This window comes from Cyprinodon variegatus, unplaced genomic scaffold (assembly GCF_000732505.1).
Source record: "Cyprinodon variegatus isolate N-32 unplaced genomic scaffold, C_variegatus-1.0 Scaffold427, whole genome shotgun sequence".
Taxonomy (NCBI): Eukaryota; Metazoa; Chordata; class Actinopteri; order Cyprinodontiformes; family Cyprinodontidae; genus Cyprinodon; species Cyprinodon variegatus.
The window spans coordinates 97923-120200 of record NW_015150880.1 but is presented as its reverse complement, the minus strand read 5'-3'; the positions used below and the strand labels follow the sequence as shown (position 1 = coordinate 120200).

Sequence of the window (22278 nt, the reverse complement as noted above, 5' to 3'; positions counted from 1 at the left end):
CCTTAAAACCCCCAAAATCTTCAGAATCTCAGTGCAAATCTGTAGATTAGACACTTTATTAAAAGCTCTATCTATCATTGAGTTGAGCATTTTTTTCCCTTTATTAAATGAGCAAGCCTGCAAGTTTGACATTTACCTTTTTTGACTATCAATATAAAACTAACATTTAGTCATAATGGACACCTTGGCTCTTCAGAGCAAAAAAACAAAAAACAAAAAAAAAATCTTAGCTGTGAATATTGTACAGTTATGAAACGAGCAAGCTCTCCAGACAGTATATAAATTCTGATTATTCTGCTGATGGTAGCTGTGCATATTTTCCTCCATCCACAGATGCTACATAACCATGCACAAACTGAAGGAGGAAACCATCCGTAAAAGATGTAAATTAAGAACAAAATCAACAAAAAAAATGACTGTTTGCCCTATACCCCCAACTGTAAATTGATGAGGCTAATGTATGCCTTTATACAACACATTGCCCATTAAGAAAATAACCAATCAATAAAACAGAAAAATAAATTAACCAACCATCAGGGATGAGCCTCACCATTATCAAAAGTGTGATCTGAACAGGTTTGGAACATATTTGGAAGGAGGTGTGATTTGATATCCCAGAGAAAGTGAATCAGATGTCAATCTCAGTATGTGTTGTTGATGTTCAATGTCAGTTGTGATGCATTTAAGCTTTGGGTACTAAAGGATAATAAAAACAAATTATTACACAAAAACCTAAGCAGATTTGATTTCTGACAGTCGACCTCAAAGTGATTATTGATGGGAATCACTGAAGCATTTATGCAAGCTAGAAAAATAATATAAAAAATGTTTACTTTGGGAAAGAAGTCTTGTATTTTACTGAACTAACAGCAATGTCGATAAAATACTAACTTAGAGAGGTCCCTAAAATAATTAATTAAAATATATATTTATATATATTTTGTTCTGCAATTTACTTAGCAAAATCCTTTTTTTCCCCCCAAGGTAACTTAGGGCATATCGGAATGGAGATCTTTGCACAAGCTGTCTATACTTGTAGAGTTCTTGAGTTTCCTTTTCTTTAGCTTACCCCTTGTAGAGAAAATCTATTTTATTATGGCCAGGTATGTAATGCAATGCACTCTAATAAGGTCCCTATATCCTTTGCAGGAGGTACACCCACAGCACATAGACCATCTATTCTAATTAACACTGTGCAAGGGATACCTTTACAAATATTCATTATTTGTTTCATGATAGATCCAACTGGAGGGTGTATTTCAAGAAAGCCAAACAAAGCATTTTCCCACAAGTTTTTCTGATGTTTAGGATATTAAAAAAGGTGAAACAAAGAACGTGGTACTGGTATTTGCGTATACACCCTACAAATAGGAGTCCTATATTTGTGATAAAGTGAATGGATAGGGAAAAAAAAAATAGTCAGATATTTATGTATTTGACCACCAGTTGTTTGACTAATAACACATGACCAAGAGAAACGTAACCCCTTTTGATATGTAACTTATTCATTGGTGGATAGCTATTGTCAGTTGTTCTAGCAGTTGTGGATGGTATTAAAGTCATTATGAAACCCAAAAATAAGAGGAATATGAGCCACTAAAGTAAATTATTACACAAATATGGTTTAAACTAAAATGACACAGGTGAAATCATATTATTTCCCAAAACACAACAAATCATTTTGTTTGCATTATTGTGAAGTTGTGGTCATATATTAACAAGATGATGCCTAATTCTCACTTCTTTTTTTTTTACCTTGCAGTCGGAGCTCAATTGGCTCCTAAAAATAAAATCCAGCCAATATTTTCTCTAATTATGAAAGCACTTACCTGTGGAGCAGTCATGGCCTGTCCAGTTGGGATCGCAGCTGCAGGTTCCTGTGTCTGCCAGGAAAGCTCCATGTCCAGAGCACTGGTCCATGCAGGAGGCCCTAGGGCTTTCACATCCTGGCCCTCCCCACCCAACAAAACAGTGGCACTCTCCCTGGACACAAACGCCTCGGCCCGAGCAAGTTGGATCTAGGCAGTCCACTAAAAGCGTTTTGACACACAAAAAAGAGAGTGTTAGACACACAGTCACCTGCTGTTTCACTCTTTTCATAAGCATCCTGGCATCTTTATTGGAGCTTGAGCAGAATGACAACTGCAGTGGGCAACAGCTCAAAAGCAGCAGCAAGCAGCTTAGCACATGAACAATGGGGGTACAGAGAGAACAAACAGAAAATGCCATTTTTCTAGAAATCGGAGAAAAGATTTACATAGAAACAAATTAAATGGCTGTTTGCTCAGTGGGTGTAATGGCACAATCCTACAGGTTCAACCCACACTTCTACTGGCATTCTCCATTTACTTCATGCGTAAAAAAAATCCTCAGAAGGAGTAGTTTTGTTCATTAAATGGATAGCTGGGAAAAATGAAAACCACATACTGTATTTTTCAAAGTAAATAAAAGTCTTTAAGCAGACTACTAGAGGAAAAAAACAATCTTCAAGTCTAGTAGGTGCCTTTTATTAGTTTTACTTTGCTTTAATATTTTTGTTTATAGTGATGACTTCATAAGAAAATGTGGAGTTTCTAGTTTTAACTTGACAAATGTTTAAACTGTGCTTTGCGAATGGAAGGTAATGTACAATGTGAAGTAAAGCCTATTTTCTTTATCACTTTATCACTGGCTGGCTTTAATGAGCAACAGTTGCAGAGGCGTATAATCACTATATCAGCATTGTAGCTATAGAATATTTGTGTACACAGATGGCAAACGGATGCCAAGTAGGAGCAATGTCTAGCCTGTGAGAGCAGTAGGCCACGCCATGGCAGGTCTCCTTTATCATGACAAAAAAAAGGATATAAAGGCTGCTATAACCAGACAAACGGGATCTCTCCCCTCTTAGCAGATGGTTTGGGCACAAGGCACAGAGATCAGAGGCTAACTGACAAGAAACTCACTCCTGGCAATTAATCATTGCTGCTGAAGGTCACACGGAAGAAAGGTAAAAATGTTAAAGGGCCCTCATGCACATTCCCTCCTACTCCTTATGGCTAACACTCCACCTAAAATAGAATGGGAGCCTATGGATGTCACAAACCCCATTTATCAAAGTCCCAGGGTCCATTTTTCATCTTGAAATGAGAGCCTTCAAAAGTTGACAAACACAATGGCTCCTTCAATCTTATCTACTCAAACCTTATCTAGTGACAAATAGAGGTGGGGTTTTCCCTAGATTACCATCAGAATTTATGCCTGAACATCAGACAATAAATGCACAATTATGTTGCCTCATATGCATAGTTTATAAAAGCAAAGTCACATAGGATGTAGAAGTCGCAGAGCTATGTCTATTCACATACTTCTAAAGACTTCAAGCTGTGAGCTCTAAAAGAAACCCAACCCCCATGAGTACCTGATTTAAATTTCTAGCTCTAATAGTTTAATAGACGATGTGAGCTACAGTCACATTACATGAATTTTTATTGGGTAAGGCCCAGTTATAACTTTGAAAGCAAGCACCTTCTTCACAGTTCTCTCCTTTGTAACCAGGATTGCAGATGCAGGTTCCAACAATGCAGGTTCCATGACCACTGCAGGTGATGTCGATGCACTGGCTGGTGGGAACGTCACATTCGGAACCCTTCCAGCCACTGTGGCACATGCAACGTCCTTTTAGGTACTGGCCATTCCCACTGCACAGGACTGGACAGGCAGCTGAGGATAGATAAAAAAGGACCAGTCATACATTTAAATGGAGTAATCACTCTCAAAAAACACCAAGCCGTATAAGGAGGTAAAGTGTTTCTGTTGTCATTGAACCACATCAGATATTAAGATACTGTTTTAATACTTCTCACTGTGCACACTTTGACTTGTTTGTAAAACTTGTCATCTTAAATAAATTGTGTTTATTTTATAAATGTAGGTTAAATGTTTCAAACTGCATTTAGATAGTATTCTGCTTACAGAGCCGACTTAAGCCCCCAAATAAGCCTAATATTCAATGGTTTTAGCCACCTCTTGTCAAACCTCAAAGCTGAGATGTTTCATAAAGGGGCTCGTTTTAAACCAAGCAACAACGATAATTAGGTTTTTATTTGAAAAGCAGAAAAAAAAAAAAAATCCACTTGACTTAAAACCAGATCTCTTTTGTTGCTCTAAAAAATGGCTAACATTCCCTTCAGCCGGGCTGGTTGCTGCTCTGCTTCATGAGCATAAAGTTTGGTCGGTGCAAATGAATAATTAATGTTGGTTGTGGCAACACAAAATCCACAGAGACGAAAAGAAGCAAAATATTTACAAATGTAGGATATAAATAAATTACATTTTAAACAGATGAATAAATGAAAACTCTTATAAAGACCCTACAGAAACTTTGGGACATTAACATGTTTGGTAATTAAGATTAAATTGATAATTAAAATGAAAATCAGATTTAGAGCATCATTAAACTAATGTCTAAAACACTAACATCAGACATTAAGCATTAAACACTTCAATAATTTAATGCTGTTTTTTATATTTAAATTATTTATACTCTAGGGTATAGTATCTAAAAAGACAGATATATAGCAGAAAGAAAAAAAAAACAGGAACTATTAGGAGATACCTGTTGTGTCCTAAATGGAGCTCAAAGTTTTTAAATTGTTATATTATATAAGCATTTAGGAATACATAAAAAGAAATAGATAAAAACACGATGTCAGGACGACAATACATGCTCTGAATTACAAATAGAGAAATTTGGGTAAACAGCTCTTTTCATGTAGCTATAGTCTGACGTATGAGAGCTAAGATAAATCTGTCTGAGTAGAAAGTCCTGTTTTCTTTTGTTTCCTATTGTGTGGGTCAGCTAGTTCAATTCACTTTATTTATATAGCACCAATTCACAACCGTACTATACAGTCAGATTGGTTCAAAGTTTTCTATCTTATTATTCTAACAGAATTTAACCTCTTTGTGAAAAAAAAATTTATGCTGTAGGCAAATAAGTCAATAACGATTCTTCCATATTCTAATCAACAATAAAACCAAAATAGAAATTACAAATCTGTATCAGAATGTTTCATTAATGTGTAAGGGGTGCCAATAAGTGTAATACTTGTTATATATAATAAATTCTACTATAATATTCCCAAAGGCAATAAACCAACAATGCAGTATTTAAGAAAATAAACATAAAATATTAACTCTGTGTGGAAAAAATAAATAATTTGGCTTTGTATCAGTGAGGTACAGATAAATGCTACAATAAGATAAAATGCTTTTTCCCAACGCACAAAAGCCATTAAAGGGATCATCATAGTGGCATAAAATATATCTGAAAGATGGAGATAAATGAAAGTATTCGTGAAAGCGACTCACCTCGCCCACAGTCAGGCCCTTTGAATCCTAAAAAGCAGTGGCATGTTCCAGCAACACAGTCACCGTTTCCAAAGCAGTTACTGGGACAGTCATCAATGGAATCTACGAGTGAGCAATCAAGAGATTTTCTGAGTAGTGTGATTAGAAAAAAAAAAGGAGGAAAAACAATTTTCACGCCACTCATTTCCTTCTGCTGATTATTTCCCTTTGCTAATGACAGCGATGAGCACACGCTCCATCAGCCTCGACGTTTATATTTCACTGCATGCAACACATTTGAGTGTTACTTATGTTCAACACAAATGGGCACATTCATGACGAGGGGGAACGAGTTGTGATTACTTATGCTTCTGACCAAAATGACAAATAATTTAAATTCTTAAAACTCTCAAATTACCCAACTGTTGAACAGGCAAACATTGCAACATTTGTGAATCCTACTGTAATTTGATGTGCTGATTGCAAGATGATGTCAGCAACAGTGGAACATTCACACGTACAAACAAGTGCTTTGTGTTTTTGTTGTGCTGTCAGCAAAGGTATAAATGAGCAGAACACTTTTAATTCCTCCTTTGCCTGTTCATCAAGTGCTTTATTTTTTAAACGCAACACGTAAAGCAGCTATGGCTATTGCGAAAGCAACTCCAGAGATACTCTGGATTGTTTCCTTGGCATTTTGTCTAATTGCAGTTGGACTGTAATCAAATGGGTAATATGAAACATACTCTTGATAATTTATATTAAAGAGACCTGTTTTTCCTAAGTCAAAGGTATAGTGGAGGATCTTCGTGAAGACCCGCCCTCTCCACTTAAAAAAAAGAGCACATGTACCCGCATGTACCCGCTCTCGAGAGGGAATTAAATGGAAGAGCATGCACAAGCCCATTTCTCCTTGTGCACGCTCTGTTTAAGTGTTGCTGTTTGCATCGCTCATACAAGCTTAGTTTCCAAAAGAAAATTTGCAATTTTTCCACAATGTCAGACTCACCACCGGTAAGTGAAAATGGGGACGAGCATGTAGGAAGGCCTTATGAAACCATATCAGCAGAATGATTGACATTTCAGAGGACCGCTTATTTAGATGATCCATCCAGAAATAGAGCATCCTCCACTATAGTACCTTTAACAGTAACTTTAAATTATAATTGAAAAACACAGTCAATTAATACATTTTACATTTTTAAGTGTAATTTAAGATTAGGTCAAATTAACATGAACAAAAATGATTATGAAATTGAGTAAAATTAATGTGAACATATCTTTATCTGCACCGTAAAAGTGTAAGGAATCTGTTTGTAATAATCGGTTGGGTGTTAAAGCTGGTTTCATTTTTTTGGAGTTATACAATTAAATATGTTCTCCATCAAAATTTTAAGTTCTTTAAATTGTGTTACTTTGAAAAGTTGTTTTCAATAATCCTAATCAATTATGTCAAAATTCAATTTCTTTTCAGAGCCGAGTTTCTCAGAATCTTAAAGGAGCAGGCAATTGGTAAATCAAAATCTATAACACAAAACTTTAGCCTTAATCCATGAAAAAAATGCATTTACTCATGTGAAAACTACAGTAGGGCAACAGTTAGACTGGATGGAATCTTCAGATATTGCAAAAATGTATTAAGTATGCAAAAGAACATTTATAGTATATTTTATTTCCTGTTTCCATATTTAACCAGATCTTGAAAATACTTCATAAAACTCCAGATTTATCTTGCATCCAATACTGTGTAGAAACCTTGAATATTTTACATTTTGATGTATTTCAAAGTCAAATAGAGGCAGAGTGCTTCTCTTTCTTAAAATGGTAGAAAAATCTTATTAACAAGGAAATTCAAGATTCTCTTTTCTAAAAAAAAAAACACAGAAGTCCATTATTTGTCTCTGAAATATTTTCTAATATACTGCCATAAAACACTTAATACAGCACTGTGCTCACACACTTCCATTTATTAGAAACAAGACCGGCCAGTGATCTCCAAAGAGAGCAGCACAGCACTGAAACATGATGCTCAGTGAATTAAGTCTGAAATGGTCCTGAAAAAATATCCAATCTTGTCCACTGCCCTCAGGCAGCAGAAACTCCAGGGCTAAAACTTATTGAACAAAGAATCACTTGTACTACACAAATAGCAAGAAACTGGAGCCATGGATTCAGCTTCCCTTTACCCCGGAGAGTCAATCATCACTAAGGATGCAATGGAAGACAGACAGAAAAAGACAAAGACAGTGAGGGAGAAAGAGATACAGCCATACCAGAGACAGACTGTAAAGCCACAGAGGAGGGGGGAGGCTGTTATTGTGCTCTAGGCTTCCCTATGCCACGTTGGGTTAGTTAAGGGATGAAGGGAAGACCGTCCTCTGATGTAGTGGAGGAACTGGCTGGTTTGGTGGGCTTTGATTGCCTCCAACCAAAATAAGTACACAAGGAGGAGAAGGATTTTTGTGTACAAGGCTAAAAACATCATCAGCGTCCTTGGGTCACAGAGGTCAGGGTTACAAAAGATATGTTGCATGTGTTCGCTCAGCATTAGAAATTCCCATTTGTGTTTAAAATTAATTATTGAGAATTCAAAAGTGCAGATTTTTGCAGCGTTTTGGGCACAATTTCCAATAGTCTCAGTTAGTAGTCATTTCGATGTTCTGCTGATGGTTCCTAACTGCAGTGACATGTGGATGCTGACAAGTCTTCATCAATCCATTTTATCACCTGCCATTTGTTTACAGTTTTTATCCAGCAGGAAGTTAACCCCCCACTGTCAGGTTTTTTTGTGCCCGTTAACATTCATTCATCTTATCGTTATAGGACATTTATCAAGTCAGTCTTAACTTTCTTGTCAGTGTCATAACCACTTGATCAGATGGTCATGTTAGTTTATATGGATACTGCAAGTGGGGCTGAATTCATTGTATACCAGACAATCATACCAATTAGGTCACTCCATCTGCTGTAAAGACTAACCATGCTTTTTTGGGGTTAATTCCCCATTAGTCTTGTTATGTATAAGGTACAAAGTATAAAGAAAAAGCACTACAGGAATGGCCTTGTCAAAGCTGCATTTTTCTTTTTAAGTCTAAGTGGCATTGTCATGTGTTTACATGTCTATGCATTCTAAATTTTCAGACCCCTTTTTGAAATTCAATTCAATTAAAACATTTTTATCACTCCCAAAAAATGAAACATTGTTATTTATATGAAAGGTTTATTTTTAATGGGTAGTTGTTGATTTGATGGCTATAGGCTGGAAGGATGTCCTGTAGCTGTGTTGCACAGCAGTTATGGGGAAGCATCTAAAGACACAGTATGATGCTACCAACACTGTGCTTATCCATATAGTAAGCCTGGTGCTCTTGAGGTGGTCTTCATGATACTGTTTTGCTACTAACTATTATCTACTAATGTTTTGTAGCAAATCTCTACACCCTTTAAAACAGCAGAATATTATCGCAATTCAATAACAGACTTTCTGGTTGCACTAGGTTTTATTTTCAACTTCAAATGTTAGTGGTACACCGATACAGTTTTTTTCCCGATCTAATCTGATTCTGATACCTGGGCAGAGCATATTGACCAATACCCGATACCATCAAATACTACTTATGAACAGTGGGGGTAACGCATTACGCATTAGTTACACAAGTAACGCATTACTGTAATATATTACGTTCAGCAGTAACTGAGTAATATAACGCATTACACATTTAATTTTAGTAATATTATAACAGTTATCAAGGTGGGTAAATGCATTACAATCTGAGCTGAAACGCCCAAGGCCAACAGCTTTAAAAACAACAAATCTGTTTTTTCGTGGGTGTCCTTTTAAAACAACAGAAGAAGACGGTTTTAAGAATAAAAGAAGCAAAAGAAGATGGTTCTAAAAGCAACAGAAGAAGAATACGGTTTTAAAAACAGAATAAGAAGACGGTGGCGGTGGCAATATAGCTACAATCAATTCATTGTTTCCAAATGTCTATACTATTTTGATGATGTCGCAGAAATGGATAAGAACACCACAGTGAGATGTACTTTCTGTGCTGGTGGGCGGGCGAGAGAACTGTCTGACGACCTCTAACCAGCAAATGGTCGGAAGAGGATGGAATGAGCAAATCTAAACAATGAAAGTTGGATTTCTTTAGACCTGTGAAGATGTTTGATCAAGGACAAGAGAGAAGGCTGGTGGTTGAGTATGTTGTAGAGGATGCGTTACCTCTTTCTACAGCTGGGTCATATGTGTTTAATAATAATCCTAATCCTGACAAAAAGCTTGTTCAAGAAATCCCTGTTTGACCAATTGACAAGGAAAAAAAAACAATTTCTAATGTTGTAGCTCTGTAAACAGGTTTCCGCAGATAGTTTATTTAACCTCTTGACACACAAATTTATATATAATAAAAAATATGTTTTTTAGCCTTTAAGTAGTTACCAAATAAAAGTGTTTTCCTGTTTAGTTATTCAAAATGATCTTATTTTTGTAATTCAGCCTTTTATTAAAAATATTGCACACATTAATTTTGTAATACCTTATCCTTAATGCTTATTTTGGCCAAAGTAACTAAAAATTAATCAATAATTATTACTTTATAAAGATGGGAATATTGTAAAGAAGTGTATTACTTTCTAACATAGGTAACTTTTAATATGGAAAATATTACATTTTGGAAATATCTTTCCAACACTTCTTATGAATGAAGGAACAAGATAGCTTGCCATTTGAGTAAAGGCATCAGGCTTGACATAAACATTGTTAAAAAATGTTAAAAAGTGAATCCAGATATAAATGATCATGAGCTGTTATGCTTTATCTGTGTGATGACATAAATGTCATTGCAAACAAACAAGTGAATTGATTAGAACACTGTAACTCTATTGCTGTGTATGATATTAACAAAAAAATAAATGACTGGATTGGCATCATTCACCAATACCCGATTAGTTAATGTCAGGGTCAATATCCAATTCCGATCTGTGGATCTCTAAGAAATATACCCACACTTCTCGTATTTTAACTTGTGATAAGTACCACTTTGTATAGGTCAATCAGATAAAATCCCACCTGAATACCTTAGCATTTCTGCTACTGTCTAAGAAATTGTGGAAAAGTTCAAGGTGTACAAACCAGGCCCTATAGTATACAGAGGTATTCTTATAAGTAAAACCAATGTACATCAGACATAATCCTCCTGAGAACAGCCTAGGTCCAATTAATCAGCAAATATTATGAACATCACTAAAGCAAACGCTATACAGCCAGTTGAACCTGAACTGTGCTGTGCTCTTACTTTAAAAGCTGGCACAGTTTAGCAGATTACACAGTGCCCACGTCTGTTGGCTGTGATTCCTCTGAGAGCAAGGAAGGGAGGCCATGAATATCTCTTAGCCACACACTCGACATAGGCCAACGCATAAATCACGGATTCAAGCTAAGCTTCATTGAAATTCATTACCCTTCATATCAGGGGAACTAACTATTGTGAGTCTCTCCAGTCGGCGAGGACAGAGCTGGGCTCAGGAGCTGGTGGTTTAATCAGCAACTTGCCATGCTCTCAGAGGATGCTCAACACCTTTGAAAGATGGCTGGCTGCAGATAGAAAGCACCTCGGTGATGGAGTGAGTCAGGGTAAAAAGAAAGACAATGCTGCTGGGATTTACTGTCTTTACTTTCACCAGAAATGTAGGACTAAATGCATGTCTGGCACAAGCAAGGTTAGATTATACATTGCCATGGAGCAACCTAGATCAAAGATGTTTTATCTCTCAGATACACTGCTGAAACCAGAAGTTTGTGTAAATGCTGAAATGATGATGTGAATAATTTGAATGACTTGATTACTGAAATTCCAAGAGGCAAATGATCTGCCTGGAGGCAATGTTGAATTCGCTTTAACTATTCAGTGCACCATGTTCCAGCCAGATAGCTATATTTGCACTCGGACAACACTCTCCCTGCCGCTAATGACAGCCTATGCTGGTGATATGTGGTTGCGAAAAGCTATAATCAGCTATCGAGAAAAATGCCATAAGGAAATAAGAAGTAGCAAAAGAAAGTACAGCAGTGAGATCACTTTAAACAAAAAAGAAAAGACAACCCAGTATCTGTAATGCAAAACTGAACTAGCATTCCATAGCACATCCTTGACGCCTCAACACCTGAGCAGGAAGCATCAGCTGTAGCCCTTTCCCTCCACCCCACGGGACTCCCCCCTGATGTGCTAATTTGCAATTAAGTTGCCTGTTGATTTTCGACTCGGGCTTTGAAAGCACACCAGGAATATGTATCTTCCTGATGGAACATCTCCATATACAACACCTCTGCAGGTAATGAACATAGAAAACAGAAAGCAAGGTTTGATATTTAAAATGCAGTTGTTTATTACGGTATGCTTAAATTTGCTGTTTAGCTTTACATAAGCAACTGCAATTATCGTTATATTATTTTGCACTTTAACCAATACAACACTAAATGCAAGTGTCCACTCCATGCACTTTTTTGTTTGTTTTTCTCTCCAGATGCAGCTAGCACTCTATTGTTATAAGTTAACAAAAAGAAATCTCTTTTTTTTTTTATTAACTTCCTGTTCTTAAGGTATTGCCTTTCAAGTGTACAATAAAGACATGCTAAACTATTGCATTTTAAGTAACAAAATTATTTGTTATCGTGCATTTTCCTATTAATTAAAAAATACGTTTATGTACGGGAATAGAAAAAAATCTGAAAAATGTGCAATTTTATAATCTGAACTTTGGCTGTAGCCTTGATATTTGTAAACATCCTTTGAAACCTTTTGGCTCCTTGTCTGACTTTCAGTCGGGTATATCCTTCCTTGTTTTAGGTCAGTTAGATTTACCAAAGTCATTATACTCTTAATCAAAGAAATGTTGATACATTTTCTCAGTAATTGCTCTTAAATTGTATGACTTTTGTTCTAGTTTCTCTTCACTTCTTCCACAAGAACCGGACAGTAGTGTAAACAAAGTTTAGTAGGAGGAATACTTTCCCATTTGTCTAGAAAGATATTTTTAATTCACTTTTTTCACATGCACCTTTTGGCTCTGCCAAAAATTTTCTTTGGGAATGAGAGTCTTTGTGTGGTTAAGCAAGTTTTTAAAGAGCTTTGGAGCATGCTAATGTTCATTTGCCTAAATTAGACCTACATTTTGTTCTTAGCATCCGGGCTAAGTTACTTACAGGCAAAGTAATTTTAGTGCATTTAAAACTCTGCTTAACTTCGGACAAAGTGATAAAAGAAATCATGTTCTGGCATTCATAAAATAAAAAAACAGCATGGTAATTGTTATTGACCTAGAGCAGGAAATATTTAGTCTAATTTAATGTCACAAAGTGAGGAAAAGAGAATATCTGGTTTCCACTGTGCTGTTATGGTGGTAGGCAGCAAGAAAAGCTTCCATTTAATGCATGTAAAGAGCATGAGGTTGTAAAATGACACTTTTTTTTCCACCCAAAGCTGCCAGGGATACTAAAATAATTTCATTGCGAGTGTCTTTTAAACAATGCTGCTTGTGTTTCACCGTCTGCCTGTTCTGGATATTGCACACATATATTTCTATACCTGGGCTGCTCTATTTGAAGGTCAACTCCATCCCTCCACAGCTCAATATGATTCAGGCAGGCGGTGGATTCAATTTCTGCTGAAGGGCACTTAACCGGTGACCCATTTTAGAAGGGCCCCTCTGCCTCCCTCTGAGCTCCGGTGAGCAGATCGGCTCCTATACAAACGAACAGAGGCAGTCTTCTTGCTTCAACTAACTCTGCCCTACCCCATCCAATGCACTGAATACTTTATCTAGACATGTTTTCTCTTATGCAAACCACAGGAGGGCTTTGCGCACATCCAGTCAAGAAGAACTAAGCAAAAGCAAACATGGCGCCACCTCACCAACCCCTCCCTTTTGTGTCGTATCATATTTTAAGCATCAAATTACAGTTGTTGTTGGCACAGCAGGAGCACAGTGCATCTCCTGCTCGTCTTCACTCGAGGACAGCCTCTCATCGATCTGCTGCCTGGCACAGCCACTGTCACATATGGACCGTGGCCCGAGAGCTTTTAATTAAAGAGCATGTGAGAACAGCTCCCAGCTGCCATCCCTGTGAAAGTCGACACCTCGGGCCCTCTCACACCTTGCTTGATACAGCAGCACTAATCAAAGGCGCTTAAGGAGAACAAAGAGCATCGTACAAAACGGAGTCACCTCCATAAGAAGGACATGCGTGCAAAACACAGTGGCGTTCCACTCCGGAGTCGGAGCTGAGAAATATCTTCCCGTCTTTGATTTATGGTAAGCAGATGGAAATTGGAGCAAACCGTGATCAAAAAATGGGGACTAGCAGGAGGGGACAATCATACTTTGAATTGTATGCAAATGTTTCCCAGAAGCTGGACCCCTGATTCGCTTGGAAGACACTCAGGCTAATGAGGATATTAAGATCTCTCAACGCCCTTCTCTGTGGCATGGCGGGATCGCGCTGATGTCCTGATTTTGTAATATTCCATTTCACCTTGATTAACCCAAACTCTCTTCAACCACTGAAATCAAGCTGTATCTCTTACTTTTGCCCCAGTTCTGCACTATTTGCTGCAGGATGCTGCAGGCTGATATTATAAGGATTAGGGATAGATATTACAGGTTTCATTAGCAGGCCATGCCTGCGGCACTCACCTATGGCAGTGGTAAGGAAGGAAACAGTTTCGGTTTCTTTCCCATCATTGTAGACGGCCAGGTGCCAGATGCCCGAGTCCATGTACTGAATAAAGCCTGTGTCATGTGTAGTGATTGGTATGAGACTCCGCTGCAGAGCTGCAGGCCCCTCCAGACGGTGAACATCCTGGGCCAGGAGCCGCCGCCCATCCAACAGTTCTACAAAGTCAAACTGCAGACAGAGAGTGAGAATAAACTGATGGATGGACCACAGAAATGCCATTAGGAGTGACACATGAGACTCCGGTACTTTCAGCCCTCTTTATAGCAGAGCATCATTTGGTGAGCATGAATAACTCATCATTCCAGAGGAGCCTGAGTTAAGCCTTGACACAGCTCTGCTGGATAGGCTGTGATAATTTCAAAGTCCAAATATCTTACATGAAAGTGTTGTTTGAAATTATTAAACTGAAAAATGGATAGTCGGGAAAATTAAATGTAAAGTTAGTGTTTACCAAATAACATCTGCTCTGATATGCTTCATATCAGTGGAGAGTCAATGAATACCAATGAGGCAGCATTTCGTTTTTATCCACAGAGTGAAAAGAATCCTGACTCGTGTGTTCAGTCTTTGGATGAATACTCGACTCTGGATTATTTTCTCTGAAGTGAAAATGGAGGATAAGAAGACAAGGCTGATTTTTCAACTGGAAAAAATAGTTATATTGCACATTAGCACAAACAAAAATCATGCTATGTACAATTTGCAGAACTTGTGCATCACTCAGAGCAGAAATCTGTAGTCTGCAGAAGCAAGGCGTCAAAAGTGATTAATACAATAACACATTTCAGTCTGTACGGCACGTAGATGGGAAATTAGTGAAAAGAAAAATCTAAGTATCATAAGTCCACTATCTTTGTTTGATTCATTGATGGTACTGAACCTCAAAGAAAATTGCCATAAATTTCAAATGCAACAAAGAAGGTGATTCATAATACAATAAAGACATTTATCAGCCATTTTGTATTCATGACACACTCCAACATAGTAAGTCCCTTTTTAAAGACTAGTCTAATTTGTTTTCTGTAGATGAAGAGGAATGAAAAACAAAAATGAATATTACGCCATGCAGCTATGATTGTAAATGGTTTCACAGCATGGCATTTTTAATTCACCACTGTGATGAAAAAAGAGAGGAAGAAAACTCCCTTCACAAAACTGGAAGAAATACTACTGAAATATGCCACCTTTAAGCTAACAGGACATTTTAAGCTTAGCTTTAAAAGAATTGCAGGGTTCCTATGAATTAAAATTTCCACTTAAATTTTAACAAATCACAATTCTCAAATTAAGCTTTGGGAACAAGATATAGGGTTAGGGCTATTTTTCAGCTTTTTGGCTCCTGGGTTAACTTCTACCTTCGCTATGTAAAATCTAAGTAACTTAAACTTAAATTCTTTATATTACAATATTCAACCTTCAATAAATTTATGTAGTTGAAAAAGAAAACAAATATAAAGTGATTTGTGTGTCAGACATTAAAACTATTCCCTGCTTCAGAATGCTTGTTTCCTGATTTAACTTTGGTCTAAGATCTTGTAAGCAAGATATGTCAAATATTTTTGATTTTTAAATGGCTATGCTCTTACAGTGTGTATGAGTTTTAGTGTAAAAAAAAAATCTATTTATTAAAATAAAGATAAAGGACAACATCTACATATGAGACATCATAACGGTATTTAATTTCTTCAGAAAATCATATTTTAATCTCTAAAATAGAAGCATGTGGTACCTAACATGTGGTACTAAATGAAATGGAACTTAAATAATAGCCTAAAGGAACTCTTCCTTCCATTTGTAAGTGAAAAAAAAACTTCTGACAGAAGTAAGAGCTAAATCCTATTCTCCAAACTTCTAGTGATCTTTTAAAGTTGGATCCTGGATCAAATACAGTAAATCTTTCTCTCAATTTCTATTTAAAGTTTATAAACTTGCGGAATTCACCCATTGATAACCTAACCAATGCAAGCTAATAATGCAATGTATTTCTTGGAAGTTGTACTTTAAACTTTTGTAGATGCCAATTTATGTAAGCAGTTTGAAAAAGTAGAAATCATCTGCACTACTTTAACTTTTTGCTGCAAATATCACTGTTTTGCATCCAAAGCAGCCATATCTATTAAGGTCAGAGTATTCAAAGACTTCATGGGATCTTTCTGTTCAGTCTTCCAACTCTTAAATTTAACATTTTAAGTGGTAAGTGAAAAAAGAATGCATATTTAAGCTTAGTCTTTCAACAATTCTTGTAGTACCAATGGGCAGAAGTATATAGCAAAGTGCAGTTTATCTGTTACAGTACTTAAGCAATTTTATTACAGTAGGAGCTGTACTTAGTATTTTTTAAATAAGACTTACTTTAAATTGTTACATTAGTGACATAAAAACTGTACTTGTTTTTCGCTACAATTTAAATATATGAGCATAATTTAGCATGGTAGGATTTGTTTATGTGAACTGGGATGTAAACAGGAGACTGTGCTGTTTGTCTCTCCTTACTGGTTGGTGATGATAATGCAGCACATCATTGTTTACCAAGAAATGCTCTTTTTTTATTTCTCCAGAGAAGTGAGAGTTATATATGCAGCTACATTTCATTCCAAAAAGCTGAATAAACCCAAATCACTGCTAAACCATCCTGCATTATCGGTGGCACACTGTATTCCTGTTTTCCTTGCAAGTTAAATGATTTTGACACAATACACTCCAGTTTGATTTTTATTTCTCTCCAAGATAGAGTGGAGACTCTTTCATAGTTTACTTTTTTATTTTTTTTGAGTATTTGAAACATCTCTAGCAATGGATAGTTAACCTTTTGTACTCATTTCTGTTAAAAAGGAAGGTCACATAGCTCCATTTTAAGCACCTCTTGACTGTATGAACTTCTGAGCTGCCTTGCTTGAAAAAAAAATAAAATAATAAAAAACAACCAAGGCTATGCTCGCACAGCAGGTCTTGCTGATTAATTTCTCTGAAATTTGACCTTTTTGGCATGGTCTTTATGCTACCAATTAGACTGAAAAACTGCATTTAAAATGTTTTCTAGGGGAGATAAAGTACATTTCAGTTTGTCTTCCTGCAAAAGATATGGTGGAAATTGAAAATTGACAATATAAAGTAACCGAACTGGTAAAGTAATAACAACACAGGCAGTGAAGAAACTTGGGAATATGTTGCAAAAACATCAGGCAGCTTCAGCAGAAATGGAAACAATGGGACCACTGCAAAAACAAAAATAAAAAACTTTGCCCAGGATATGATAACTAAATCAAAAAAGAGAGGACGTAGGTGAATATCTTGTCATCTGATTTCTTTGCAATGGCTAGATTTTGATTTTTAGAACAAACTGAGGCACAGGAGACAGATAAAAGCAATGCTTTCTCTGCCCTAAGAGAAAGAAGATATCCTTGTATGGCATATATCAGAAGGAATAATAAAACAGTTGTGCCCACAGAAAAGATATTTACCAAAATAACAACCATAACCAAAGACAAAGCATAATATAAAGATAATATTTCAAGAATATGTGAACATTTCCCACCTGTGTGTGTGACGGAGGAAGGCCTCTTCTTCCATACACTCCAACTAAGGCATCTTTGCTGAGTGACATGTTAAACTTTAGGTACATGGGATGATCGATGAAGACCTGGGATCTCCAGAAGATACCAGGAGGAATCTGCTGGGCGACCTTGCGTCCCACGTCAATCTCCCCCATATCTATATAGCTGTCATCCGGGAACAAGGTGTCCAATTTGCCTGCATTGCACACAGAGTTAATCAGTCAAAGAGATCACATCATTAATCCAGTGAGCAGAGGAGCAGCGAGAGTTGGTCTGCTGAGGAAAGGGTCTGACCATATCATAGATATTTAATCACATTGCTGACAGCCAGAGAAAAAATATAATGAATGATCTCTCTGACCACTGGCAGTGATCACCAGTTAGGCAGGAGGAGGAGGGTAAGTAAGAAAGTAATATCAGAAAGAGTTTAATCTCACACAGTGCCTTGCAAACAGCATCATGCTCTCTGAACTTCTCAGCTTTCTCATTGAAAAAATAGCATTACTATGACTTTAGAGAAAATTACATTTGATTTGCAAATGGAAATCTTAAAAGTGTGGACTGCGTAAATATAAAAAGTAGAAAATCTTGTTAGAATTATGTAGCTCCAGATATTACATTCTCTATGGTCTCTATCAGCTTGGAAAATTTTGTAGCTGATATTTTTGTCCACTGATGAATGAATAAATCCCAATTAAGGAATTTATATAAATATATATGCAAGACCCTAAGGTCTTGCCTCAGGGTGCTTAGGTCCTTCACTTGTTCTAGGTGCTCAAGCTTGAGGGTTCTGCCAGTATCAGTATTTTTGCTGTTCCTAGAACTGCACTTTTCTGGACCGAGATGTCTGATGCATTTCCAAGGATTTGCTGTAACCCCTCCTCAAGTTTGGGGGTCACTGCCCCGAGTGACCCAATGACCACGGGCACCACCGATGTCTTGACCTTCCAGGTTTTCTCCAGCTCCTGGTATTTCTCAAGTTTTTCATGTTCCTTTTTTTTTTCTTATGTTGTATTCAACATCAAAATGTTGTATTCACTTGGTAATGCTATGTTCTTGCTTTTTATCCACACTTAAATATATATATACACATATATATAATAGATAAGAATACTAAATTAAATGTTATAAACATACTTTCTTAAAAACTAAAATGGATTTTTTAAATATATTTTGTTAGGGTTATAGGAGCAATAATACAGGGCAAAAGGAATGAAAGACGAGTAAAATACAAGCTTCTTAATATAGAGGACTTAAATTAGTAACTAGAGTAAAGAGGGAATTTAGTTGCTATTACCTGCTTGGGTATTAGCACATTTACCTGTAAAATCACCCATATGCTCCATAACACAACTTATATTGGACTCTGTGGAAAAGGCAACATCTGTTTGACTGTGTAGATGAGCTAATTTCAGTGGCGATGCCAGCTACAGCAGCCATCCATACAATCTCCCCCCAGGACATGGAAGCAGACTCGGCTTTAGGTTACACGTGGCACACCAGATGGAAGTCCTCTCAAAAGTCCATCATTGACAATGGAGGTTTATCAGAGAAGACAGGGCATAGTCCCCGACTCCCTGATCAGGGCTTTACATAATACTACAGCCGGCTAGCTCTGTTTCCACCTATGAGGACGGGGTGTATGTGTGTCTATGTGAATTTATGCAGCACATTAAAGATGTGCTCATCAGACTGTTTAAATAAATTATAAGGCAACACTGGTGATAATGGCCCTCATAGTTAAACATTTTTTTTGTAATGCAAGCTAAACTGCAGCATAATGCCCTGATGGATACAAAAGGCTCGAAGAGAAGCCTTTCCATGGTGCCTATGTTTGCTTCATCTTCATAAAACTTTAAATAGTTATGCATTGTTTTTGGTGACAGGAGTGGAAAATAAAACTATTTGAAAAACTATGTCTATTGACTTCCTATCAGCAGTAGCTTTGGTACAGGCCTCTGAGTTTTGCTGTAGTCATGCCTGTTGTTAGCTAAACACACATTCCTTTGTCTGGTAAATGTAAAAGACAACTCCAGGATTAATTTATATGGTAATAACTTCTACTTCAACCTATTGTAGTCTGCCAGTGGCAAAGCACATGGTTTAAATCTGGGGCCATTTGCCCAAGAGCAGAGCAGAGAAAACTTTCCCTGATTTGAGCAGTTGGGACCATAGGGTGATCACATTCTTTCTTTGGTTGCCAGGAAAGACAGTCCAAGCTGGAAGATGAAAGGATCACATCCGTTCTGAAGGGGACAGAGTAGCTAATCCCTTTCCGGCCCCTGGAAACTCCATCCCTTAAGCTGTCCCATATTCTCCCTCCAGGAACAAATAACACTTTCCCACTTACAAGAACTTTTATGGGATTACAATGCAGATCCCTCTGCATGCCGCAGAGACGGGTGAGTGCAAAGAGAAGTTGGATGACAAAATAATTACAAACTTGCATGAGCTCTGAAATGCCATCTGTAAACCAAGATTTGAGAAGTTTGTTTGCTGTTCAGAGTTCTTCTAAAGTGCCTGCAACTGGGAACCTTGCCAAGTGTCAAAACACAAATTAATTAAGGTAGCTTTATACATAGCATATGTTGAAGTTTATATTTGGAAAAAATGAAGGGAAATTATACACAGTTAAACTTTGTGCACAAATAAGTATAAGAAAATGTAGGCATACTGTAGTAATGCTTTCACCCGTTTGTATGTGCACCCATGATTGAAATCCAGAGCCGAAAACAGAGAGAAAGTTCATGAACAAACAGCATTATGAAGACTAAGGACTGGTCAGGCCTAAAAATTGGGAGTAGCCTGAAGCCCAAAACAAAAACCAAAGTATTAGATATCTTACGGAGCATGGTTTAATTCAACATCCAAAAATCAAGGCAAAAAGAAAGACTACTGAGAGATGCCCGTTCAAGAAAACACAAGGGATATTCTAACCCAGTTCGTGCTGGAAAGATTCATGGTTCAGGTGAAGCTATTTATATCTGCATCTCTCCAAAGATATTTTATCTCTAGGTATATTTCTGTAAGGACCAGAAAAAAGGTAGAAAGGAAGTGTCCTGGTCAAATGACATCAAAAATGTAACACCATACCCTCAGTGACAAAAGGTGTTGGCAGCATAATGCTGTGAGGATGCTTTTTTTTCCCTCAGCAGGGGCTGGGAAGCTGTTATATTTAATTGGAAGATTGGTGCAGCTAAATACAGGACAACCCTGGACAAGAAGCTGCCAGAGGCTGTAAAAGACTTACGACTGAAACTGAAGTTGACCTTTTTGCTGGATGGTGAATCTCAAACCTACAGCACAAGCTTTGTTGAATGATTTAGATAAAATATTTGTTGACTAGAATGTCAAAATTACAGTTATATTAACTCTAAACCATGAGACAAAACTAGATAAAACTAGATTGTTTTTGTCTCACATTAAGTGTTGATCATAGCTGTTTATTCCCTTGATTAATAAAGGGGTATTAAAGGAATCGGGGCTGTACAAATGCAGGCCATATTTTTATTAAAATTGGTTTTAAAAAGATTTATTATGAAATTGGAGGGATTTCAATATTTTCCAAGCGGTCTGTGATAGACAGGGGATATAGGATGAAGAGTATACATATAATATTATAAGAGTATATATATATATATAATATTTAATATATAATATTTAACAAGAAATAATACTTTGAATGGACTGAAATCACATAATATAGAAAGGTGGACATAACTAAAATGATGTTTTTTCTCCATGTTTTAAAGTCATTGCAGATTGCAGTGTGTAGTAAACTCTCCTGTTGTGCCTATTAAACCCTGAATGCTTCAGTCAGACAGTGGCAAAAATTGAACTTTTAAAACATGTATTCCGTCACACCGTGCATATCTCCGCACACAAACTCAAAATTTCACATGCCCAAAATTTGACGGTCACCTAGGTGTCAGATGGCAAGCAATTGTCCCTTCATTGCACAAATTCCATAGGAAATGAACAGAGAGAGAGGACGGTTGCGTCCCTTGTGTGAAAGCCAATTAGACTGCACATTTATTTATTTTACTTTTTTTGGTCATATGCTGTAATGCCTGAACAAAATAGATAAAAGGCACATTGTTTCCATGTGAAAAAGAATGCAAGTACTATTGCTAGCTATGTATATATAACTAAAAACAGATTAGAAAATGTACTCACTGTCATCTTTTCCCCTGCGATCTGATATCTCCAGCCCTGTGTTGCCTAGTGGTGGTAAACTTAAGTCTGTAGGGAATGGTAGGCCACTTGTATTGTCTTCTGACAGCTGGTACATCTGTCTCTGCATGGGTTGGAGGTGCCAGTTTAACCCCAAAAGGTGAATGGCTGGAATATTAAAGAAAAAGGTTAGAATAGTTAAAATGCATCCAGTGAGTAGTCAAATTACTATCCAACAATTATTGCAAGCAGATGGGACTTTATTGAGGAAAAAACAAGACTTGGTGTAGTGGCTATTGACACTTTTTATAAAGTGCTGAGCCCTGACATCGCAGAAGGAATAGTATCATGAGCTCCTGGGACATCATGTGTCTTACCACACAAATACTGGCATGGGCAGTCCTCTGCACCCTGTGATTTCACCACCCTATTACATTTATTCTTCCCTACAAAACTAAAGAATAAACTGGTTAGGGGAAAAAA

The 22278-nt window shown here is 37.0% G+C and overlaps 1 protein-coding gene across 11 annotated transcripts in view; it reads right to left on the bottom strand.

The window, feature by feature from the left end:
- The window catches only part of tenm4 (teneurin transmembrane protein 4), a 183830-nt gene that overhangs the window by 89147 nt on the left and 72405 nt on the right, over positions 1-22278 (bottom strand). For all 11 annotated transcript variants that reach the window (XM_015388539.1, XM_015388540.1, XM_015388541.1 and 8 more), the window contains 6 exons: positions 21799-21963; positions 17604-17818; positions 14026-14236; positions 5353-5454; positions 3508-3702; positions 1830-2030 (listed from right to left, as the gene is read on the bottom strand). In XM_015388539.1, the coding sequence (XP_015244025.1) occupies positions 1830-2030; positions 3508-3702; positions 5353-5454; positions 14026-14236; positions 17604-17818; positions 21799-21963 (1089 nt within the window). The remainder of the gene's footprint in view (positions 1-1829; positions 2031-3507; positions 3703-5352; positions 5455-14025; positions 14237-17603; positions 17819-21798; positions 21964-22278) is intronic.